This window comes from Syzygium oleosum, unplaced genomic scaffold, assembly GCF_021117445.2.
Source record: "Syzygium oleosum isolate NSW1041296 unplaced genomic scaffold, Sole_v2.1 Sole_v2.09, whole genome shotgun sequence".
Classification (NCBI taxonomy): Eukaryota; Viridiplantae; Streptophyta; class Magnoliopsida; order Myrtales; family Myrtaceae; genus Syzygium; species Syzygium oleosum.
Window position 1 is genome coordinate 9,505,560 of NW_026607493.1, and position 19,328 is coordinate 9,524,887.

The following is a 19,328-nucleotide window of genomic DNA, read 5'->3' on the forward strand; positions in this document are numbered from 1 at the left end:
GACACCTTAAACTTTTTACAGGAATTGTTAGCATTGATTCCTTAAAGTTAAGTACTTAAAAATTCCTTAAAGTCAAATACTCAAATACTCAATTGATTTGACAAAAAAAAGAATATGATTCTTTTGTAATGCATAAAGATGATTTTTGATATCAATTGATCAAATGAAAAATGAAAGGGCAATCAACATCTACGTAATACATCTTAGTGTCCAAGTCCGAGCGGGTTGGGTCGGGATGAACATGAACATAAGCTCCTCAATGTATGTTGTAGGGAACGCTTTCGTATCGAAAGTCCACCATCAATTCTCACTCTGTAAATGTGTCTAAGAGAGAGAGAGAGAGAGAGAGAGAGAGATACAAATGGAAAGCTAATTACGGTACTCCGATCACTGTGGCATGCCGATGCCTAAGCAAATATGTTGACAAGAGTGAGGACATTGCTAGTCACTTGGGTAAGATCCACCATCCTTTGCCTCACCTCACCTTTGTGCCTTGTCTATAACCTGACTCCTGAGCCTGTCCACACAAGTGTTATTGTCTGTCAGTGAGACACTCACCCAGAATTGCTCATTTTCCGAGACAACGATTTAAGGGAAAAAATTGCTAAGAATTGGAGCCCGAGTTAAGTCGAGTTAAATATGAGTCACTAATTGTATTACATAAAAATAGGTCAATTTTGGTTAGACCATTTTCAATTCGACCCAACTCATTCATTTGACTCATTTGACTATTATAGTGGAGATGTATAAGCCGGAAGCTTGGAGTTCGATCCTCATGTGAGGACAGATTTCATGTAACATTAATTAGGGACTAGTATCAAATCCATCCCCTAAATTTTTTCCTCCCACAAAATCGACAAATACTAATTTTCAAGCATTATGCTACTAGAACAATGAGAGAGAGAGAGAGCCCATGTCAACTCTATGCATTCCATGTGAAGCAAGTGAATTTCAAGAATGTCTTTATCAAAACAAAACCGAGGAGAGTTCTGATTGGATTCGGATCACGTTTCTGGACTACGATTCGGCCGTTTGTCACGATCCTCATAGACTTTTTCATCATTCAGCTCTTTCTTTTATTATTTCCCGAACTCATCATCTTAAGTAATCTTGATTATACTAAAAGAAAGAAAGCAGCCTTTCACTTTTAAAAGATATTCTTTGCCCCTTCAAAATCCACCAACAGAACAAAAAAATTATTATGCATTGGCCCCACCACCTAAAGTTTGGTCCTGTGAGTCCACATTTAGACATCTAAACCTGTATTTTCTTTGTTCATTCCCTTTAGAATAATCTCATTTCAAGGCTGCTTTAAACCACACGGGTCGCGCCCATGCAACTGATAGAAGATTATAAAGAATAAACCAAAGTCTCATCATCAAAACGGAGGGCATTAGGTTTAGAACAAAGATTGTTGCCAAAAGAAGTTTGAGGAAGAAGACAAGAAAGCGAGCTGGATATATTCCGGCTCTAAGCAATGATTCTCGGCAGAATCTTGGAGCGTGTTATTAGGCGGTCGGGGTCCACTAAATACACAGCTTGGGATTATCCTAATCTCGTAATTAGGGCAAAAAGAGGAAATTGACGTACACTCTTCTGGACCCCCGTTTTATTTTCTAGAAATCTCGTGATTCTTAATCAGTCCGTGCTTGCCGTCGTTCCGTGTGAATACTTGCATTACTATATGCTTCTGGCGTCAGCTCCACGAGATCAAAGTTGGTCTCCACCTCGTTCGGGCAGTTGAAAATTTTGGGTTCGGGTAATTTGGTCGAAAAATATCGGGAACAACCACCGGCGAAGAATCAGAAAAGAGAGGAGGAGAGAAGCCAAAAAAGGAAATGAAAATCATGCATGCATGTGATCTATGATGGTCAACTTGTAATTGATACTGCCACAAACTCGTGTCTCCAAGAGCACTTAGATTCATCACTCGTTTTTAGTCTCGTAATTCTTATTCTAACTCTAATGGAAGGAACGGATCGCTTTCTGGGGTACTAGAGGCGGCCGTGGAGAGTTGAATCCCCGGCATAAACATCATTTTTGTAGAGGAAAAGTCATGTCCACTAGTACGATAATGCAGGAATAATGACGAAAATGAGGTTTTTGATTTGTACAAATCTCGAAGTGGGGAGGGAGAGAATAACCGCATCTGATATTTGATTAAATAAGGAGCGAATGGGTGCAGTGTTTTTCCCAGAATCCGAGAATGTTTTTCGTCACGAAGAAGGAAGCGATCGTTCTGATCAGAATGGCACGTCCGTTCATGTCACTTGGAGTTACATTTCACCTGCGCCTATCGATGTAGCTCAGTGGCTCTGCATTCTATTGGCATTCCTCGTGTAGCCGGGAAAAGGGCAAAATCAAGAATAACCCGCTGAGCACTCACTTTTCTTGGAGAGCGTGCGCCAATAAGTTTTATTGTCTTGATAATATCTTTGGAAGGTTATCCGCCATTGGAATTATAACCCTGACATCACATAACGCAGTGATGGTATAAGGCGATCCTTAAAAATTTCAAATCCATCCGGTGATTTTCAGATTAAAAATTAGGGTTAATATTACCAAAAATTACAAATTTATATATCTATGATAATTTTACCCCGAATTAATTTTTTAATCACCAAAAATTTCAAATTGGTACACTTGAAACAATTTTACTTCAAACTAATTTTTTGACTACTAAAAACCCCAAACTGGTACATTTGTGACAAATTTACCTTCCGTTAGTGTCCGTTAAATTGGATTAATATTATGAAAAATCACAAATTGATAAACTTGTGACAAATAGAGGGGTAAAACCCCAAACTGGTACACCCGTCAACTACCATGTGTCATCAAACGTAGCAATTTGACAGTAAAATTTAACGAAAACTAACTGGGTTAAATTTGTCACAAGTGTACCAGTTTGAGATTTTTTGTGATCAAAAAATTAGTTCGGGGTAAAATTGTCAAGGGTGTACCAGTTTAGGATTTTTTGTGGTAAAAAAAATAGTTCGAGGTAAAATTAACACAAGTGTACCAGTTTGAGATTTTTTGTGGTCAAAAAAATAGTTTTGGGTAAATTTATCACATGTGTATCAGTTTGAGATTTTTCGTGATATTAACCCTAAAAATTAAGGGTTATTCATTCAAATCTCATTAATCGTGTGCAAGTTGCTTTAGTTAGGGCTATTTGCGCAAGTGAGAAACTTGATCTTCATCTATTAAAGAGGCTTAAGGCTTATAGTGTGTAAATGAGTCTCTAAATAGTCATGTCTCTGCACCTGTACTAGTAGATTATCAAAAGAAGAAAAGATTTGGGTTGTTTAGATTTTCATGTAAGTACTAAATACATGACTTTCTAGGTGTTTGAAACAAATCTACGGCATTACAATATTTATTTATCCCTACCTTCATCAACTGCAGTTGGATCATCCATTGCTTTAAAACGATTGAACTTCATATATGGAGAAGAATTGATTGGTATGAATGAATTGATAATCTAGCATAATAAGGCTATAACCAAGTGATCAAGAACAGTCAACGAGATCTTAGTTTGACTTGTTAAGTGAAATCAAAGTGATGCCATAGTATCCAAATATTTTTTAAAGCTTTTATAGGAGTATACATACTTCCTTGAAGGATACGAAGAGGGTTTCTCAAAAAATACTATTAGTTATTCACAATCGGTAAGACAAAACAGAATAGGAAGAAATTGGGGTTAAATGGATGATATGGAAAGAGGAACAGAATAAGAGGTTTTATTACGTTTATGTTTTGTGGTTGCGAAATCGTGTAGAAGAATATCAGGTCATTTATTCTCTTTTGCTTGAAATTTTTTTATGAAAATAATATATATAGACACACGTGAAGTACTGATTGTGGAACGCTATTGATCAAATATGGCGTTAGCGGAGGAAGTATATATTCTACAAGAGTCCTGGGTTCCGTTTGTTTCGCGAAAAATAAATGATTTGAAAATTATTTTTAAAAAATAATTGATTGTATTGATTGGAATAATTACTCAATGATTTTTTTTTCATTTTCGACAACAATTTATGTCTAAACACTTTTATGGACGATTATGATATTTATTTTTGCGATCAATTTTGAGAAAATATTTTTCAAATAATTCATTTTCTACGAAACAAACGCATCTAAAGGAAACATTTTCCAAAAAATTAGTGTATTTTTGTGTTAGCCATTCAATATATCTAAAGGCAACAAAAGCAAAAGGAAAAAAATATAAGAAGAAGCTCAATTTCTGTATTTGTATGAATTGTATCTCAACATCTTCATTGTGATTTTGTGTTCCAAATTTGCAATGTCTCGCAAGTACCACTAACACACAATAAATTCCACAGGAGGTTACCAACTTATAGTTCACCGAATTTTGATTCTAATTGCTCAATCCATTGAACTTTTGGTTAGTTTCCATCAATGCACTTTGGTTGAAATAAGGTCGATATTTCCGTTGAACGCTAGCATGGTGTTCAATACGGCACCGTATAATCGCCAACGCTAAAAAAACACACTAACAATAGTAAGAAGCCAAAGAAAAAAGAAAAGAAAAGAAAAGAAGGACAAAGGGGCCTCACATCGATGTGGAGGAATGCTATCGGCCCTCTTCCCGCGGAAAGATGGCCAACCCTTTATTATTGTTGTGAATGACCGTTACCACCCTCCACGATAGAAGAGAATCCATAACCCTAAATTGTCAATGCTGGTGAAACTCCGCCCCTTTTATTTTCTTTTTATTTAGCTATTTTGTTGTTCAACTTTTTTTTCATTCAATCTTTTCATGGTCAGCTTGCCTACAAGATTAGCTAGATCACAATCGAAAATCTATCAATTTCAAAAGGGTTAATGACATCAATGGTCTATAAACTTTGATTAAATGTGCAACGTGATTTCTGAACTTTTAATTTGTTCAATATAGTCTCTGAACTTTGAATACATGTTCAATTTAGTCTACGAACCATACTGAGATGTTTAATATTCTCCTTCCATTAATTCAAGTTCAGGCACTAAATTAAATATGTACCAAAAATTTAGAAATCATATTGAACAATTTAAAATTCAGGGACGACAATACACATTAGGCAAAAATTTGAGAATCACATTGAATAAATCAAACGTTCAAGAATTATATTACATATTGAGATAAATTTTATGAATTATTTGTTTCATTTTTCTTAATGCAAAGAGGTAGGGAGATGGATGAGGAGTTTATTTAAGCTCCGTTCGTTTGGCAGAAAATATTCTCCTTTTGGAAAATATTTTCCCGGAAGTCATTTTCCTGGAAAATGTTTTCCGAACATAATTTTCTAGTGTTCGACCAATATGAAAAAGTTTCGGAAAATATTTTTCGCGGTGAGCGACGACCGGGCGGCGGCGGCGGCCGACGAGGCGGCAGCGGGCGGCCGGCGACCTTAGTGAAGAAAAAGAAGAAGAAGCTCGAAAAATGATTTTCGCTTTGAAGAAGCGGAAGTCATTTTTCGTAGACTTTGCTATTTTGTAAAGGGAAGGAAAATATTTTCACGTAAAACGTTTTTTGCCCCCGAACATCGGAAAACTCGAAAAATATTTTTCGAAAGAATATTTTTCGCCAAACGACGGCGCTTTAATTAAAATTCGAGGTACCACATTGGCAAATGCGATTGCGGTTGGCGACGGTAAAATTTTCCCCCGCGGACGCGCGGCCATGAGGGCGCGTGGAGGAGGAGAGAGAAAGCCTGCGGGAGCTTTATGATCTCCATGAAATGAAAGCACTGCTTTTCTTTTCTTGCTTTCGAGTTTTCTCCTCATTTGTACGCTAAAATTGCGCTTCTCAATGCATCTCCTCTTGCTTCTGCATCGTCCATTTCTTGTTTCTCGCACAAAACAAAACCAAACCCTACTCTGTCTCTCTCTGTCTCTCTCGTATTCCATAGTCCACTCAAACATGAATGATTGAACACTGCTTTCACAGTTTGCTCAGCTCTCTCTCTCAGACATCCTCCCTCGTCCTCGCCCTCGCTCTCGCTGTATTTCTATATATACAAAACTACCGGCACAAGACACAAGACACAAAGAGCAACCACGAACTGTTGCTCTCTTGGTATACGCATATATAATGGAGGGACTGTACGGACTGCACATTCCCATGGAGGCTGTACCGGAGGACCTGCAGGTTTCTCCGGAAGAAAGTAACCGTAATCATCATGATCATTATCCTTTTAGTTTTTTTCACCCGCAAAGCTCGACGTCTTTTCACCTGTGCGGGCCGGACCACCAGTTGGTGCCGGGTTCGTCCGCCGTATCCGATGCCGGGTCGAGCATGGTTGTCGTTGCGGACGGAGGAGGAGGAGGAGAAGACGAAGAAGATGATGGCGACGCCTCGACAACGCTTCGAGCCAAGATCGCCACGCACCCTCTTTACCCTAAACTGCTCGAGGCGTATGTTGATTGCCACAAGGTATGGTTATTACGAGTCTTTGACCTCCCTCAGGAAAGTAGTTTTTACTGTTTACGAAGATCAGAGTTTCGAAGCGGCACTTACGGAAAGCCTATAGATGTCGTGTATTGAATTAATTCCCGGTTCTTTCTTTTTTCTTTGCGCCGCCCGCAGGTGGGGGCTCCGCCGGAAGTAGCGGGTTTACTGGACGAAATCCAGCGACAAAGTGACGACATATCTATGGTCACAGGATCTGTTGACAATTGTCTCGGTTCGGATCCCGAACTTGATGAGTTCATGGTCCTCTCTCTCTCTCTCAAGTTTCTGCTTGTTTTGACTGAAACCCTAGTCAATTTTAACTCAAATTCTTTCAGTTTTCTTGCTTTCGGACATGGACGTTGGACTTGGTGGCACCAGTTTGGTCTTGTTTTGTTTTGGTCCTTTTCCCTTCTTTTCGGATCTTCTTCTTCTTTTATCTTCTCGAGGGCCAAACTCAATAATCTTTATTTAATTTTGTTATGGGCAACTCAAAACTGAATGTCAGCACTGATCGTTCTTAATTACGTAGGGAACTTACTACAGGATGTTGGTGAAGTACAAATCGGATCTGTCAAAGCCGTTCGAGGAGGCAACCTCGTTCTTGAACACCATGCGTGACCAGCTCAACACTCTTTGCCACGGGTCGTCTTCATCGACCAACTATCTTCATGGTCTCTCTCTCTCTCTCTCTCTCTGTCTCTCTGTCTCTCTCTCTCTCTGTCTCTCTCTCTCTCTCTCTGTGCGCTGTTCCCTAGAAGATGTGGCGCCTTTTTTGTTAGGTAATATACATTATAAGCCACTCGGAGAAGAAGCAAAAATCTCTACTCGCTGTGGAAATTGACTAAAAGAAAGCTTCCCAAAGAAACCCTAACAAGGAAAAGGCCTTTTTTGAACCTCTCTCTTTTGTGGTGAATGTGCATTCAAGTCCAATCTTGACATTGACTAAGAGAATGTTGAAAAATATTTGGTTGCTGGTGTCTTGACTCTCGTACTTATGAGTCGCGGTTAGGTTAGAGTCGTAAATAACTGATTCGCTTGCCTTGAGCCGCTCTTAAATAGACTAATATTGTGCTAAGAATGCTGAAAATGATTTATAAAGTAATACGAGTACTTTTCATTAGCTGTGTTGAGTCTGGCATATGCCTCGTTATATATCAATTTTTGCAGATTACTTTAATATATACTTGATTTTACTATGTACACAAGTGGGTAGAGATTAGTTTGTACAGTCTATTGTAAGGTACGGCATGCTATTTAGAGGTATTATTAGAGTATCAAAAAACTTAAGTTGACCAACTTAAGGTACGACATACTATTTAGAGGTATCTTTGGAGTATCAAAAAACTTAAGTTGACTTTACGAAAACATAGGTTCGTGAAAGTTAGTTTTATGTAACTTGTGTAATAAAGAATAGAACCTCCTTTTTAATCTGCCTCTTGAGGTTGTTTGCCATTGAAGAAGCTGGTTTTGATAGCCTATAATGGACAGTAAACTGTTGTGCATATGATTATGAACTAACAGCCAGTCAATCAAGAGCGCTTCTTTTTATTTGTTTGAAATAGTGAAGTAGTAATTTGTCACAAATGAAATAATTGATTGCATTTACTGCATTTACATTCTCTGTTCATTTTAGTGTTATGTCATCGAGGTTGGCATTTGCTTGTAAATTGCTGAGTGCCTTTTGTTTTCAGTCTTTTGAGCATCTAGAATGTCAATACATGCTGTCCAAATTTTGTCTGGCCACCCCAATTTAGTTTTTCCAGGTTCTTTCCTTTTCTTAGGATAAGGAAGCCCGTCTTAGATGAGAAAAATTCCTAAAATACAAGCGAAAGCTACAATGGTTTTCGTGAGGCTGAAAAGGAACTTGGGAATGTGGAATGAATTAATTGGACCAAAATCGCCTGAAAGAAACCAGCTGCTGGTCTTGGCCAGGGCTTTCATACTCTATTCGTAATCACTAAAACAACTTTCGGACTCCAAGTCCCTGCAAAGACACATGGAGTGCATCTTAGTATATATAATTCCATTACATGGACTGCGGAACAGATCTTTTCTCAGAAACCTTATTGGTTTGGATAAAGACAATGTTGATGTTGTCTGATTAAATCTGTTGAGTGCCTAGTGTGTGTGTGAGAATGCTGTTCTTTGCTTTTGCATGTTGTGATAACCACTCTGCTCTTTTTATATCCCTGCCACTATCATGGCAGTTTTTGTGCATCACTTCATGCTTTATAAGACTGGAGCCCTTTAATTACTCTCAAACTTTTTTTGTTTAGAACGAGGATTAGTACAATTTTCAAGTTCCTAAGGAGAATGGCCCTTGCAACCGGCCATGGCTAGAAAATATTATTAACCTTCTTGAAAGTTTGTTTTAAAGGTGGACTTGTACCTGCATGTCGGGATTTGAAGATCTCAAATTGTTCTCTTGCACGTGAAATAACTCATTAAGAATTCTTATAGACTGTTGAGAGTATAAGTGATAGAACATGAACTCATGGGCAATTGCCAGTCATATCAACCATCAGTGGTACGAGATTCCTTGTCGAACTCACAAGGAGCACTAATATGTTGCATAACAGGTGCAGTGAAAAAGTGTTAAGAGTTACAAAATATGGTAATACTAGCTATTGTAAGATTGGTCTTCGTAATTGGTATCATAAGTAACCGAATAGATAGGTAATGACATTTAAATAAATGGATCGTATTCAACACTTGGTAAAAGTTTTCCACTAAAGTCGATAAAACCAATTCCGTAAACCTGGTTTTAGAATACCTAACAGAAACTGTGCAATATATAATGTTGGCTAGTGTGCCTGTCTTTCCTTTTCTAACTTCAGTCCTTACTTTGATTAAATCAATTTGCCATCCATTTCCTGCTTTTGAGGCTGCATGCCTAATAAAATAATGATTCAATCCATAGATCTCCACTGGGGACAGAGGAACCTTGTCCCCAACTTGATGCTTTAATCTTCTTCCTTTTAGTGCACTTAAGGAAAGATTGTGCACGACCTCATTGCCATGGTCTATTTTTAGCATCTTTATGCAATAAAGCTTCCTCAGAAACCATTGTAGTGATCTGGTCCTCAGTTTCTCCATTTATAAGTTCTGAGGCTATCAGCTTGAGATATGTTAAGGGCATATTCAGTGGCTCGTTAAGGATACCGAGCACGTGAGAGTGTACTTGGCTGCTCTCGAGTTTAATTAGTTTATTGTAACAGTGTTTCTGGCTAGCTGTTTGAGTTTCTTGTGAGCCTGCCATCCCACCGAAACTGAATGACAGATATTCCTCGAATGTTCAGGTCAAATTAATGTTCCGTAATCTTGCGTCGTAGAAACCTCTAATGGGACATGTTTATGCGATTTGCTGTAGTCTTATTGTTAGTGCTATGACTCATCAATCTTTTCCAAATCAGTATCAGCTGGATGTTCCTTCTCGGCTGGTGACATGGAGCAATTCCCTAATGATATAAGATACATGATCATTGGCACTCGGCTATTCTATGTTTGGAGCTTTTTTTCTTTACATCACCGTCACTTAGTTGTTGAAGCAAATGTCCATGGTAACATTCTATTTTGGCCAACATTGCTCGACTCTCTATTTACAGTAGTGCTGACTATAGATGAGTTTCATTATCTATAGAGCCACATGAGTCAATGCTGTGATTTTGGAGGCTTATGGGTGCGTTGCAAACTAATATTGGACATAAGTATTGTCCCAGTCTTTGTTGTCCTGTGAACATTTCATCACTTGAATCGGGGCATAAATCTCATTTGTGTGCCGTTTCTTCCCTTGAGCTTTCCCTCTTTAAACCGAAAGAGCCAAATTTTTTTAACCGTCGCATGTCAGTAAGGGAGGATGCAAGAATTGCTTGTGACCTAACACATTGATGTCAAGGGCATATTATATGTTGAGCTATGTCATACTGCATGGGCTCTTCTCCCTTGAATGACTTTTTCTTGTTGTTTGGTGAAAAGTGTTGTGTAGAACCGTTTTGCAGATGATGTCGTAGGTAAAAGAACGGTGGCATAGAAATTGAACTGAACATTATTTGTTTTCACGGAGCAAACATTATCACTTAGGTGAAAATGCACAAATTGGCCAATCTCCCTGCAACTCGTTCTTTTTTGCATCATTTTATGATGGCTTAGAATATGTAGGAGAAATACAGTAGTTTTTTTATGTGAACGAGGAGAAATACAGTAGTAGAAAAGAAGGGAAAAGGACAAATCAAAGTGAGGAAGAAGTTGGTCCCGGGTTTGACGCTGCGCTTGTACCTTTTGTCAAAAGAACACATAGAAATGACAACATCTTCAGTCTCCTCTTCTTCTGCGAATTTCAGGGTTTCCAGATTTTAAGGAGTACTTCCTTAGTTGGCATCTGACCAGGTCGGAGGGGGTATGTCCGTTGGGTTTGAATTCTCTGGTTAGAGATGAAGACTGTCCAGTGCCTGCAAGTTGCAATGTGACATCCGTACGTCCCGCGGACGCAACCCACTGACTGGGACTCGACATCACCCACCTCCTCCATCCTTTCTCTGACCCCCCCCCCCCCCCCCTCCCGCTCTCTCTCTCTCTCTCTCTCTCTCTCTCTCTCTGCAGGTACAGATGTGGGTCGTGTTGCATAGCATAAAAGCACATTTGGGTTCAGTGTCCCATCTTCTGCAAAAGACTATCCATTCTGAGCTCATTTACTCGGCCCATATCGAACTCTTTCAGACAATCTTGTTTGCGTATGACTTACTCTTGCCTTACTGCCTGAAAATAATAACAGAAGTTTGAAAGAATTAAAGAGAAAATGTTGCCGAAACGGGTCGAGTCTAATCGAGTGAAGGAATTGCTTTATGTTTAGCATGGCTGCGCCTTTTTTCTCTTTCTTAAATGTGCTGCTCCTAGGATTTGTGAGGGTGAGTCCTCTCGATTATCTCTTGATATTTATGCAATGTGACATGAAAATTTAATTTGCCTTGAAATTGAGAATTTTGCTCTTGATATTGAGGATGATGTATCGTATGGGACTCTTGTTATGTATCTTATGATTTGTAATGAGCAAATTCAAGAAATTGATCATCCTCCTGATGAGCCTGGCATTTCCCTTTTCTGTTACTAGTGATGGAAGATTGTGCTGGGTCATCTGAGGATGATCTTAGTGGAGGTGAGATCGATGTGTCGGAGGGAAACCGGTCCAGTGAAGACTGCGAACTTAAGGAAAAACTCCTGCGCAAGTACAGCGGATACATCGGGGCTCTAAAGCACGATTTCTCGAAGAAGAAGAAGAAAGGGAAGCTGCCACGGGAGGCCCGGCAATTGCTGCTCGATTGGTGGAGCATTCATTACAACTGGCCATACCCCACTGTAAACATTTGCACTCTATACATACTAAACTAATCCTGAATCATCTATTAGTTGATGGGGCGGTGAACTAAAGTGCTTGGTGTTCCTGAATACATACAGGAAGCGGACAAGCTCGGATTGGCAGAGGCGACGGGGCTGGACCAGAAACAGATCAACAACTGGTTCATAAATCAGAGGAAGCGCCATTGGAAGCAGGCCGAGAACATGCCATCCGGCATCATGGAGAGTCTGTATGGACCGTTATTCGCAAATTAGTGATATCAGGTGTTGGGTGCAAGATTTCTCACGTAGGATCACCTGTATAAGTTACGGAACCTTGCCTCTTGGTTTTCCATGCAATTGAAAATACTCTCCTCTTTCTTAATTCGGGGGGCATCGGCAGTGTGTCCTAGTGTTTGCCTTTACTGATTGGATGATTGGTCCAGGACTGTGACATGATCACTCCTGATGATTTCTTTCCTATCGATGTCCATACGTGATTGAATATGACTCTGGTAGCATCGGGCGTGGTCATGATTAATGGAAATCGCTATGGGATTCAACTCGGACGTGGGCCTTGCAGGGAAGGCCCATATAAACAAGCAGCCCTCCATCATGAATGATAATGACCAGAGGAGGCCCTTAAATGGATTCTCGAGGGATATATAATGAGGTGCCCCAATGTCAAGATTCAAAACTTCAATGTTAATGCCTTGTTTCATAACAGAGAAGGAGTCGTGAATAGACTTCGGGGTGATGACATGGTCAAAGAAGTTAAAATGAGTGGGGCTAAAATATATGTTAAAAGTAAAAGAATCGTGAAGCGTAGGAGGAGTATGAAGTTGACGGCGAAGACTAAGGGTGACGAGTGTTGCTAAATGGTGGTTGTATACCGAATGTATGGAGAATTTTTCTGCTTCTGTGGACAGTCTTTAGTGCGCCGTCCTATCGAGAAAATCCTTGCCTGTTCGATAACTTTGGCTTCTTTCGTTGAGTCGGCTGAAGATTCAGAGAGCTATACATTGAATCAGGCGTGAGTTGGTGATTCATAGTGGTGGGGTTGACAGCGACGAGTGCATTCCAACGTTGGAATATTAGGATAGTGACATGAGCCATCATTTCTGATAACAATAGCTCTCCCCACGCTCAACTCTCCTTTTCGCATTATTCCCAACGAGAGCCTTCATTTTTCAATGTACATCTTAAGTCATTGAGCCGAGATATTGAACGACGACTGAGTGTATTACCATCGTCTAGTTATATCTAAAAGAGAAGGGTCATCATAGAAAAGTCGTGGCTCCGTATGTGCAAGGAGGTCAGTTTTCTGACCTGCACAGCTTAAGGTTAAAATTATTATTAGTTAACTTAAATACGTACACAAAAAGGAAACACGAAAACTAAACAGCGTCAGTGAGTTTATACACGTTGAGCAGACATAATCTTTGCACAATAGTGATACACAAAGACAGTGTGGAACAGAAACTCTCAGCTCGGCTGTCTGAGCTTGCAAAACGATCTTAACGTATTCATTTTGCAAAAGAAAAGACTACGGAGTAGAAGAAAGAACAAAGGAATACTGGGAAATCAACTGAAAACTCAATGAAAACATGGAAGAACACAAAAATAGTCAATATCTCCTCATAGCGATGTTCTGTCTGGACTTTCTACATCCATTTTGAGCTGGAAGATGCATGTGCTCGATGGATGCTTCTCGTGCGAAGGCGCCAACCAGGAGTTCATTTTCCAGTAGTCGCCGTTGTTTCTTCTCTTTTCATTTCCATGGATCCACATCTCTTCTCTCTTGAGCTCGGCCCCGCTTCCCTCGGAGCTTGATATTAGGACTCTCCTCCAGTTGCACCAGATTCTGACCATCATGTAAAGCATTGTCAAGCATATCAGTGCTGAGACAAAGACGATAGCTGCCACGATCCCCGCGACCTCACCTTTAGACAGTGACTTCTCCATTGCTTGTGAGGAGCACAATGCTAATGGTGGGCCGCAAAGCTCCTTGTTTCCGAGGAAAGAGCTGAGTGGGAATCCTGAAAAAGTTAGAGGGAGTCGGCCCTGGAGATGATTATTTGACAGGTTCAGCATGTGAAGGCTTGTCAGTTTTCTTAGTGAAGGTGGAACTTCTCCTTGAAGCTGATTGGAAGACAAGTTTAACCTCTCTAGCTTCACCATATTGCCGAGCGAAGAAGGGATCTCGCCCGAAAATGAGTTCCTGCTCAGATCCAGGATCACCTGCAATTCAGTTAGCTGTCCTAGTTCGGATGGTATCGGACCTGTCAAGAAGTTCTCTGAGAGTCTCAGTTCAAAAAGCTTTTTGCATTGCTGAATTGTGGAAGGAATGGTGCCTGAAAGCTTGTTCTTTTGCAAATCGAGGACATTTAGAGCGATTAGATTTCCAATCTCCAGTGGAATCACTCCGGAGAGATTGTTGCTATGGAGGGAAAGCTTGAGGAGCTTTGAACAATTTCCCAGCTCACGCGGTATTGATCCTTGTAATGCATTGGATGAGAGATCTAGCTCCCCGAGTTCTTCTAGTCCCCCGAGCCAGGAGGGTATGGCGCCTGTGTAATTGTTGTTGCTAAGTAGGAGGTGTTCGAGTTTTCCACAATTCGATAGCTGAGATGGCACATTTCCATCCAAATTATTGAAAGAAAGGTCTAGAAATGTGAGCTCGGAGAGCTGGCCGAGCTGAGAAGGAATGTTGCCAGTGAGATGATTGTGGGCAAGGCGGATACGGGTTAAATTCATTGACATGCCCAGTGTGGAAGGGATGGGGCCTGAGAAGCTGTTGTTTGTAAGATCGAGCGCGGTCAACAGATTTAATCCGCAGAGGGCAGTTATCGTCCCTTCAAATCGATTGTGGGAAAAGTTGATTTTCCTCAAGCTCTTCAGAAGGAAGAAAGATTCAGGCAGCGGACCCTCCAAGGAGTTATTGTAGAGTGTGATCGTGCTGAGTTCCGAGAGAAACTGGAAAGTGGGTGGTAAAGTTCCGGAGAGTTTATTATCGGCTAAGGCCAGCAGCTGAAGCTTCGTGCAGTATCCCAAACTCGGTGGGACTGGACCCGAAAATTCATTCTGCCTCAGATGAAGCACCACCAGATTCTTTAGCCTCCCAATCGTAGCGGGAATAGACCCGCTAAAGTGGTTCCCAAAAAAATCAATCGCAGTCAAGCTCGAGCAGTCGGTCAGCTCTCTAGGAATGCTTCCCGTCATCTGGTTGTCATACAGGTAGAGGGTGCTCAACTTGTCTAACTTGCCGAGTTGCTCCGGAATACTGCCTGTTATCATGTTATCAAAGAGATAAAGATTTTCCAGGGTGCTAATGTTCCCGATCTCAGGTGGTAGGACTCCGGTGAAGCTATTGTTGTTGAGAAGAAGATCGGTGAGCTTCTGTAGCTTGTCGAGGCTCGATGGTAGGGACCCTTCAAAGTTGTTATCCGATAAATCCAGCTGTTGGAGTGAGGAACAGTTTATTAACTCCAAAGGGAATTTTCCGGAGAGTTCATTTCGAGCGAGAATGAGCTGCTTCAAGCTCGAGCTGCTCCAGCAGAAATTGTTCGGTAGTCCACCCGTCAACATATTATCGGATAAGAACAGAGCGTTTAAGTTCTTCAATTGGGTACTGGAAAGGCTAATAGACCCGGAGAGGTTATTTTCCGATAAGTCGAGCATTTCGAGCTGAACCAGCCCATTGAGTTCTCGAGGGATCTCACCTGTCAGTCTGTTGCTGAGCAAATTTAAGTACCTCAAATTAGAGAGACCACCTATTTCAGTTGGAATTGGTCCAGTGAGGCTGTTGTTCGCCAAGTTAAGAATTTGCAGTTTCTTTAGCGATCCCACCCAAGAAGGAATGTCCCCTTCCAACATGTTGTTGGATGCTGCAAAGTTTTCGAGCACTTCACAGCTGCTAATCTCTTGAGGAATCTGGCCGCTGAGGCGGTTCTTCTGCAAGTCCAGAGACATCAAATTCTTCAAATTTCCAATCTCAAGAGGTATACTCCCTTTGAATTGGCAATAGGCAAGGCCTAATACTCTTAACTCCGACAAGTTACCGATATCCGGGATGATCTTGCCGCTTAAGAGGTTATCTCCTATTCTTAGGACTTGCAACTTTTTCAGCAGGCCTAATTCCACGGGTATCTCGCTGGAGAGAGAGTTGGAATAAAGGAGGAGCGACTTCAAATTTTGAAGCTTTGAAAGCTCGGGAGGGATCGAGCCGGTGAGGGAATTCGATGATAAATCAAGCATCTCTAGTGAAGCGAGAAAACCATACTCAGGTGAGATTGTACCCGACAGCCCAGAATTCGTCAAGTTCAATCCCACCATCTTTAATTGATCATCTGAACATGTGACCCCATACCATCCACATACATGAACTTCTGGAGACCAATTGTTTAGAACTCCAGAAGGATCATTCAGTTGTGCCTTGACTCTTAGAAGCCAGTAGGATTCTGATGGATCATCTCCTAGAGAAACATCAAGAACAGCACCAAGTATGCTGAAGAACAGCAGGAAATGAATCATTTGTCTGCTTTTCATTTCAGAATGATGTGTGACCAGCTCAATGGCAGTTCGAACTTAAAGTGTTGTATGCTGATTCCCAAGATTCTGAATCTGTACTCGAGAAATTTGATTCCATGCAGAGTTTAGAATTTTAGCAGGCAAGAACCAGCTAAAGTAGTTGAAGCTCAAGAGACAGAAACAGCAGAACAAGAGGTGACACAAGAAACAGAGAATTTGAGGAGGGACAGTTGGAAGAGAGATGGAAAATTTTTTTAGAGGGATGAGGCAATGTGTCTTGAAGTTTATATAGCTCTATTACTTAGAGTTGTTTATTGAGCTGTTAATGGAACTTAATTAAGCTTAAGCCACTCATATCATTGAGAAAAGCAGTGTGGTTTTTTCCTTTATATTTGGCTAAAAGGCATGTGAGTTCCTTTTTCCTACTTTTTTTCTCAAGCAATGATGGAAAACTTTAGCATGCTATTCAGCTTCTGAGATGAGACAGTATGTGGGGGATAAGATATTGTGATGGGCATTGCCAAAAGACCAAAAGAGTTGAGGGAGACTGACCCACTAGTACCTACTAGACAATCAAGAAGTGGACCTTTCCCTAGGCTTATATTTGATATTGAAGTCTATGTCAACTTAAGATTCGATCCATGATGAATATGAAATATAGGATGATAATGAAAAGACGAACAGATCTTGCATTAACAGTGATACAATACATACGTTTCAGAAAATCATATCAGTCTTATGGCAGAACATAGTATGATAAGATGATAAATTCCAATATGTTTAAGGCTGTGAAGAACTTAAATTTTGCATCCAACAGCTCAGAAAGGATACCATACACCTTTCTTTTTTTTCTCTCTGTCTAGAGAATTGTTCCAAAGATTATGGCTTGCTTCTGAGAGATTTGATCAGCTGACTTTCAATTATTTGCCTGATTAAACAGGTACAAACCCATTAGCTCTAAAAAATTGCGTCATGCTCTGCAAATAACATATAAGATCATTCTCATATAGACATTTCATACTGTTACCACTAGGAGTTTCTTGGTCAAGCAAGTTGCTTGAAGACACAAATGTGAAAGAAATTGAAACTGTATAAAGCTTACTCTAATCGCGGTCAACAAATTATTTCTCCTTTGTTTTAGTGCTTCACATTCCCACTTTTTTGTCGTACTATTGCTCCTGGCCTTATTCGGTTTTGAATCTTGTGATTTGCGAATTCAGACATCAGATATTCTCTTGCAACCTAAACCACCTAATACCCAATTAAATACAGGAAAAGAACAGAAGACCAGAACAACCACACTTAAATCAGGTTCACCACAAAAAGATGACCCTCAAACCATGTTCAGACCCAAAGATCATGTGAATCCTTGCTTTTGCACATCAAGAAAAAGAAAAAGAAAAAATGCACTATGGGCCATTTGAATTATATAGTTATACCAAGATCAGAGAGAAGGAGAGAATATTGCCTCAACAAAGAGCCAAGCAGATGAGGACAAACAAGTTCACATCAAAATTGGACATTACTTTGACAGAGATAAGTTGTCTTCCTTATTTTTTCAGTGTAGCTCTCTATATCTCTCTCCATCAACTTTGCTTAGTTTCTCAGGATTTAGGCTGAGGCAACCAATATGGGTTGGAAATCCCCACAGGCTTTTTTGTCCCATCAATATCACCAGACAAGGAAACAGAAAAGTACTCGCATTCACCAGGACCATTTGTAACCCAAATGCTTAAAGTTTCACTTTTTATGCTTTCAATGAAGAGAATGTCACCCAAAATGCTTACAGTTACAGATACATTCACCTTCTTTGCCACTCTCTCTCTCTCTCTCTCTGTTTTCTTCTTTAATTCTTCCAATCACTCTTCGAGTGCGGTTACATTCATGCATGCTTACAAGTCAGAAGCACCAGCATGCATGCTCAGCAGATCAAAATCCTCTTTTGCCTTGTACCAACAAAATGAAAGAAGGAAAGAAAAATTCGATAAGTATTCTACCTAATAGAAACAGACAAATTAACAAAACAGAAATTCTTGTGAATCCATCAGAGTTGACTTAACAAATCCTCCTCCTCCTCTCTATTCTAGATTTCTCGTTTAAAGAAAAGAGACTCCAAGCACCTACTGTAAAAATTAAACAAAGAATGAGGGGACTTCTTGGGTTTGAAATTTTAGCGTTTTGACGACAGACGCAAAGACGAAAAACATAGAGCCAAAGGAGAAGGTAACATTATTGAGCACGAGTAATATTAAACAAAAGCCGTGCGATAACACTTGGTTGATGGTTACTGTCTGAAAAAACAAATGAACCTAATATTCTCTGCTTTTCAGGTTAAGCTATTGTGATTGTGATGGTTGAGGTTCAACGACAGAGTAATGAAAAGAAAGAAATTGCTATAAATAAGCAAATTAAGAGCAGAACTTTTAGCAGAATTTGACAGAGATTGAGGGCATGAGAGGCTCAGAGCTTGTTTCATTGTAATCTTTTTGTTCTTATTTCCTTCTCTACCTCTTTGTCTCAAGTTTAATTCGAAAGGTATCAGTCCAACAACCAGGTTTTGATCTTTCATAGCAACTTAACTGCTCAAAATTATATGTCACATAAAAAATAAATCATTGGTGTCCACCACCAATCATTTAGGCAGTCTACATGATCTCCATGTGAAGTAGCATTTGACTTGTGTCAGGAATCTGCTTCTGGTTGGTTAGAGATTGCTTAGCTGGTTAGCTCATAAAGTGTTGACTTTTTGGTCACTAAACTTTTTGTTTCTACTTCTGTAGCGAACCCCAAACGAGACGTCCTCTACCTCTTTGACTATCGAAAGCCTAATCACAATTTTTTTAATTAATTGCACAAAGAAAGAATCTCAACTTAAAGGGTTATCCGGATCAAGATTGGCATTGGAATAAGGGGCTTCCCTTTCCAATACATTTTGGACATCTGCTGAAACTTTTGGTTGGTCAATTTTCATCGTCACTCCAATTCTCAATACTTAAACACTTAACTTAATCTG

General features: G+C 40.1%; 2 protein-coding genes across 2 annotated transcripts; one reads left to right on the top strand and one right to left on the bottom strand.

Annotated features, from left to right (window-relative positions):
* The first annotated feature begins 5,795 nt into the window (after nucleotides 1-5,795).
* LOC115661747 (homeobox protein knotted-1-like 6) lies at nucleotides 5,796-12,170 on the top strand. Its single transcript, XM_030583955.2, has 5 exons — nucleotides 5,796-6,436; nucleotides 6,590-6,715; nucleotides 6,984-7,125; nucleotides 11,562-11,806; nucleotides 11,906-12,170. The coding sequence occupies exons 1-5, from the start codon at nucleotides 6,095-6,097 to the stop codon at nucleotides 12,059-12,061; spliced, it is 1,011 nt and encodes a 336-aa protein (XP_030439815.2). The 5' UTR covers nucleotides 5,796-6,094; the 3' UTR covers nucleotides 12,062-12,170.
* A 1,003-nt stretch (nucleotides 12,171-13,173) lies between these two features.
* Nucleotides 13,174-16,748, bottom strand: LOC115662469 (LRR receptor-like serine/threonine-protein kinase GSO1). The gene has a single exon (XM_030584613.2). The coding sequence runs from the start codon at nucleotides 16,331-16,333 to the stop codon at nucleotides 13,424-13,426; it is 2,910 nt and encodes a 969-aa protein (XP_030440473.1). The 5' UTR covers nucleotides 16,334-16,748; the 3' UTR covers nucleotides 13,174-13,423.
* Nucleotides 16,749-19,328: the final 2,580 nt, after the last annotated feature.

Coding starts and splice junctions, on each gene's coding strand:
- LOC115661747 (XM_030583955.2), top strand. CDS start 6,095: ATGGAGGGACTGTACGGACTGCACATTCCCATGGAGGCTGTACCGGAG. Junction 6,437..6,589: donor CGTATGTTGATTGCCACAAG/GTATGGTTATTA, acceptor CGCCGCCCGCAG/GTGGGGGCTCCGCCGGAAGT. Junction 11,807..11,905: donor ACAACTGGCCATACCCCACT/GTAAACATTTGC, acceptor GAATACATACAG/GAAGCGGACAAGCTCGGATT.
- LOC115662469 (XM_030584613.2), bottom strand. CDS start 16,333: ATGAAAAGCAGACAAATGATTCATTTCCTGCTGTTCTTCAGCATACTT.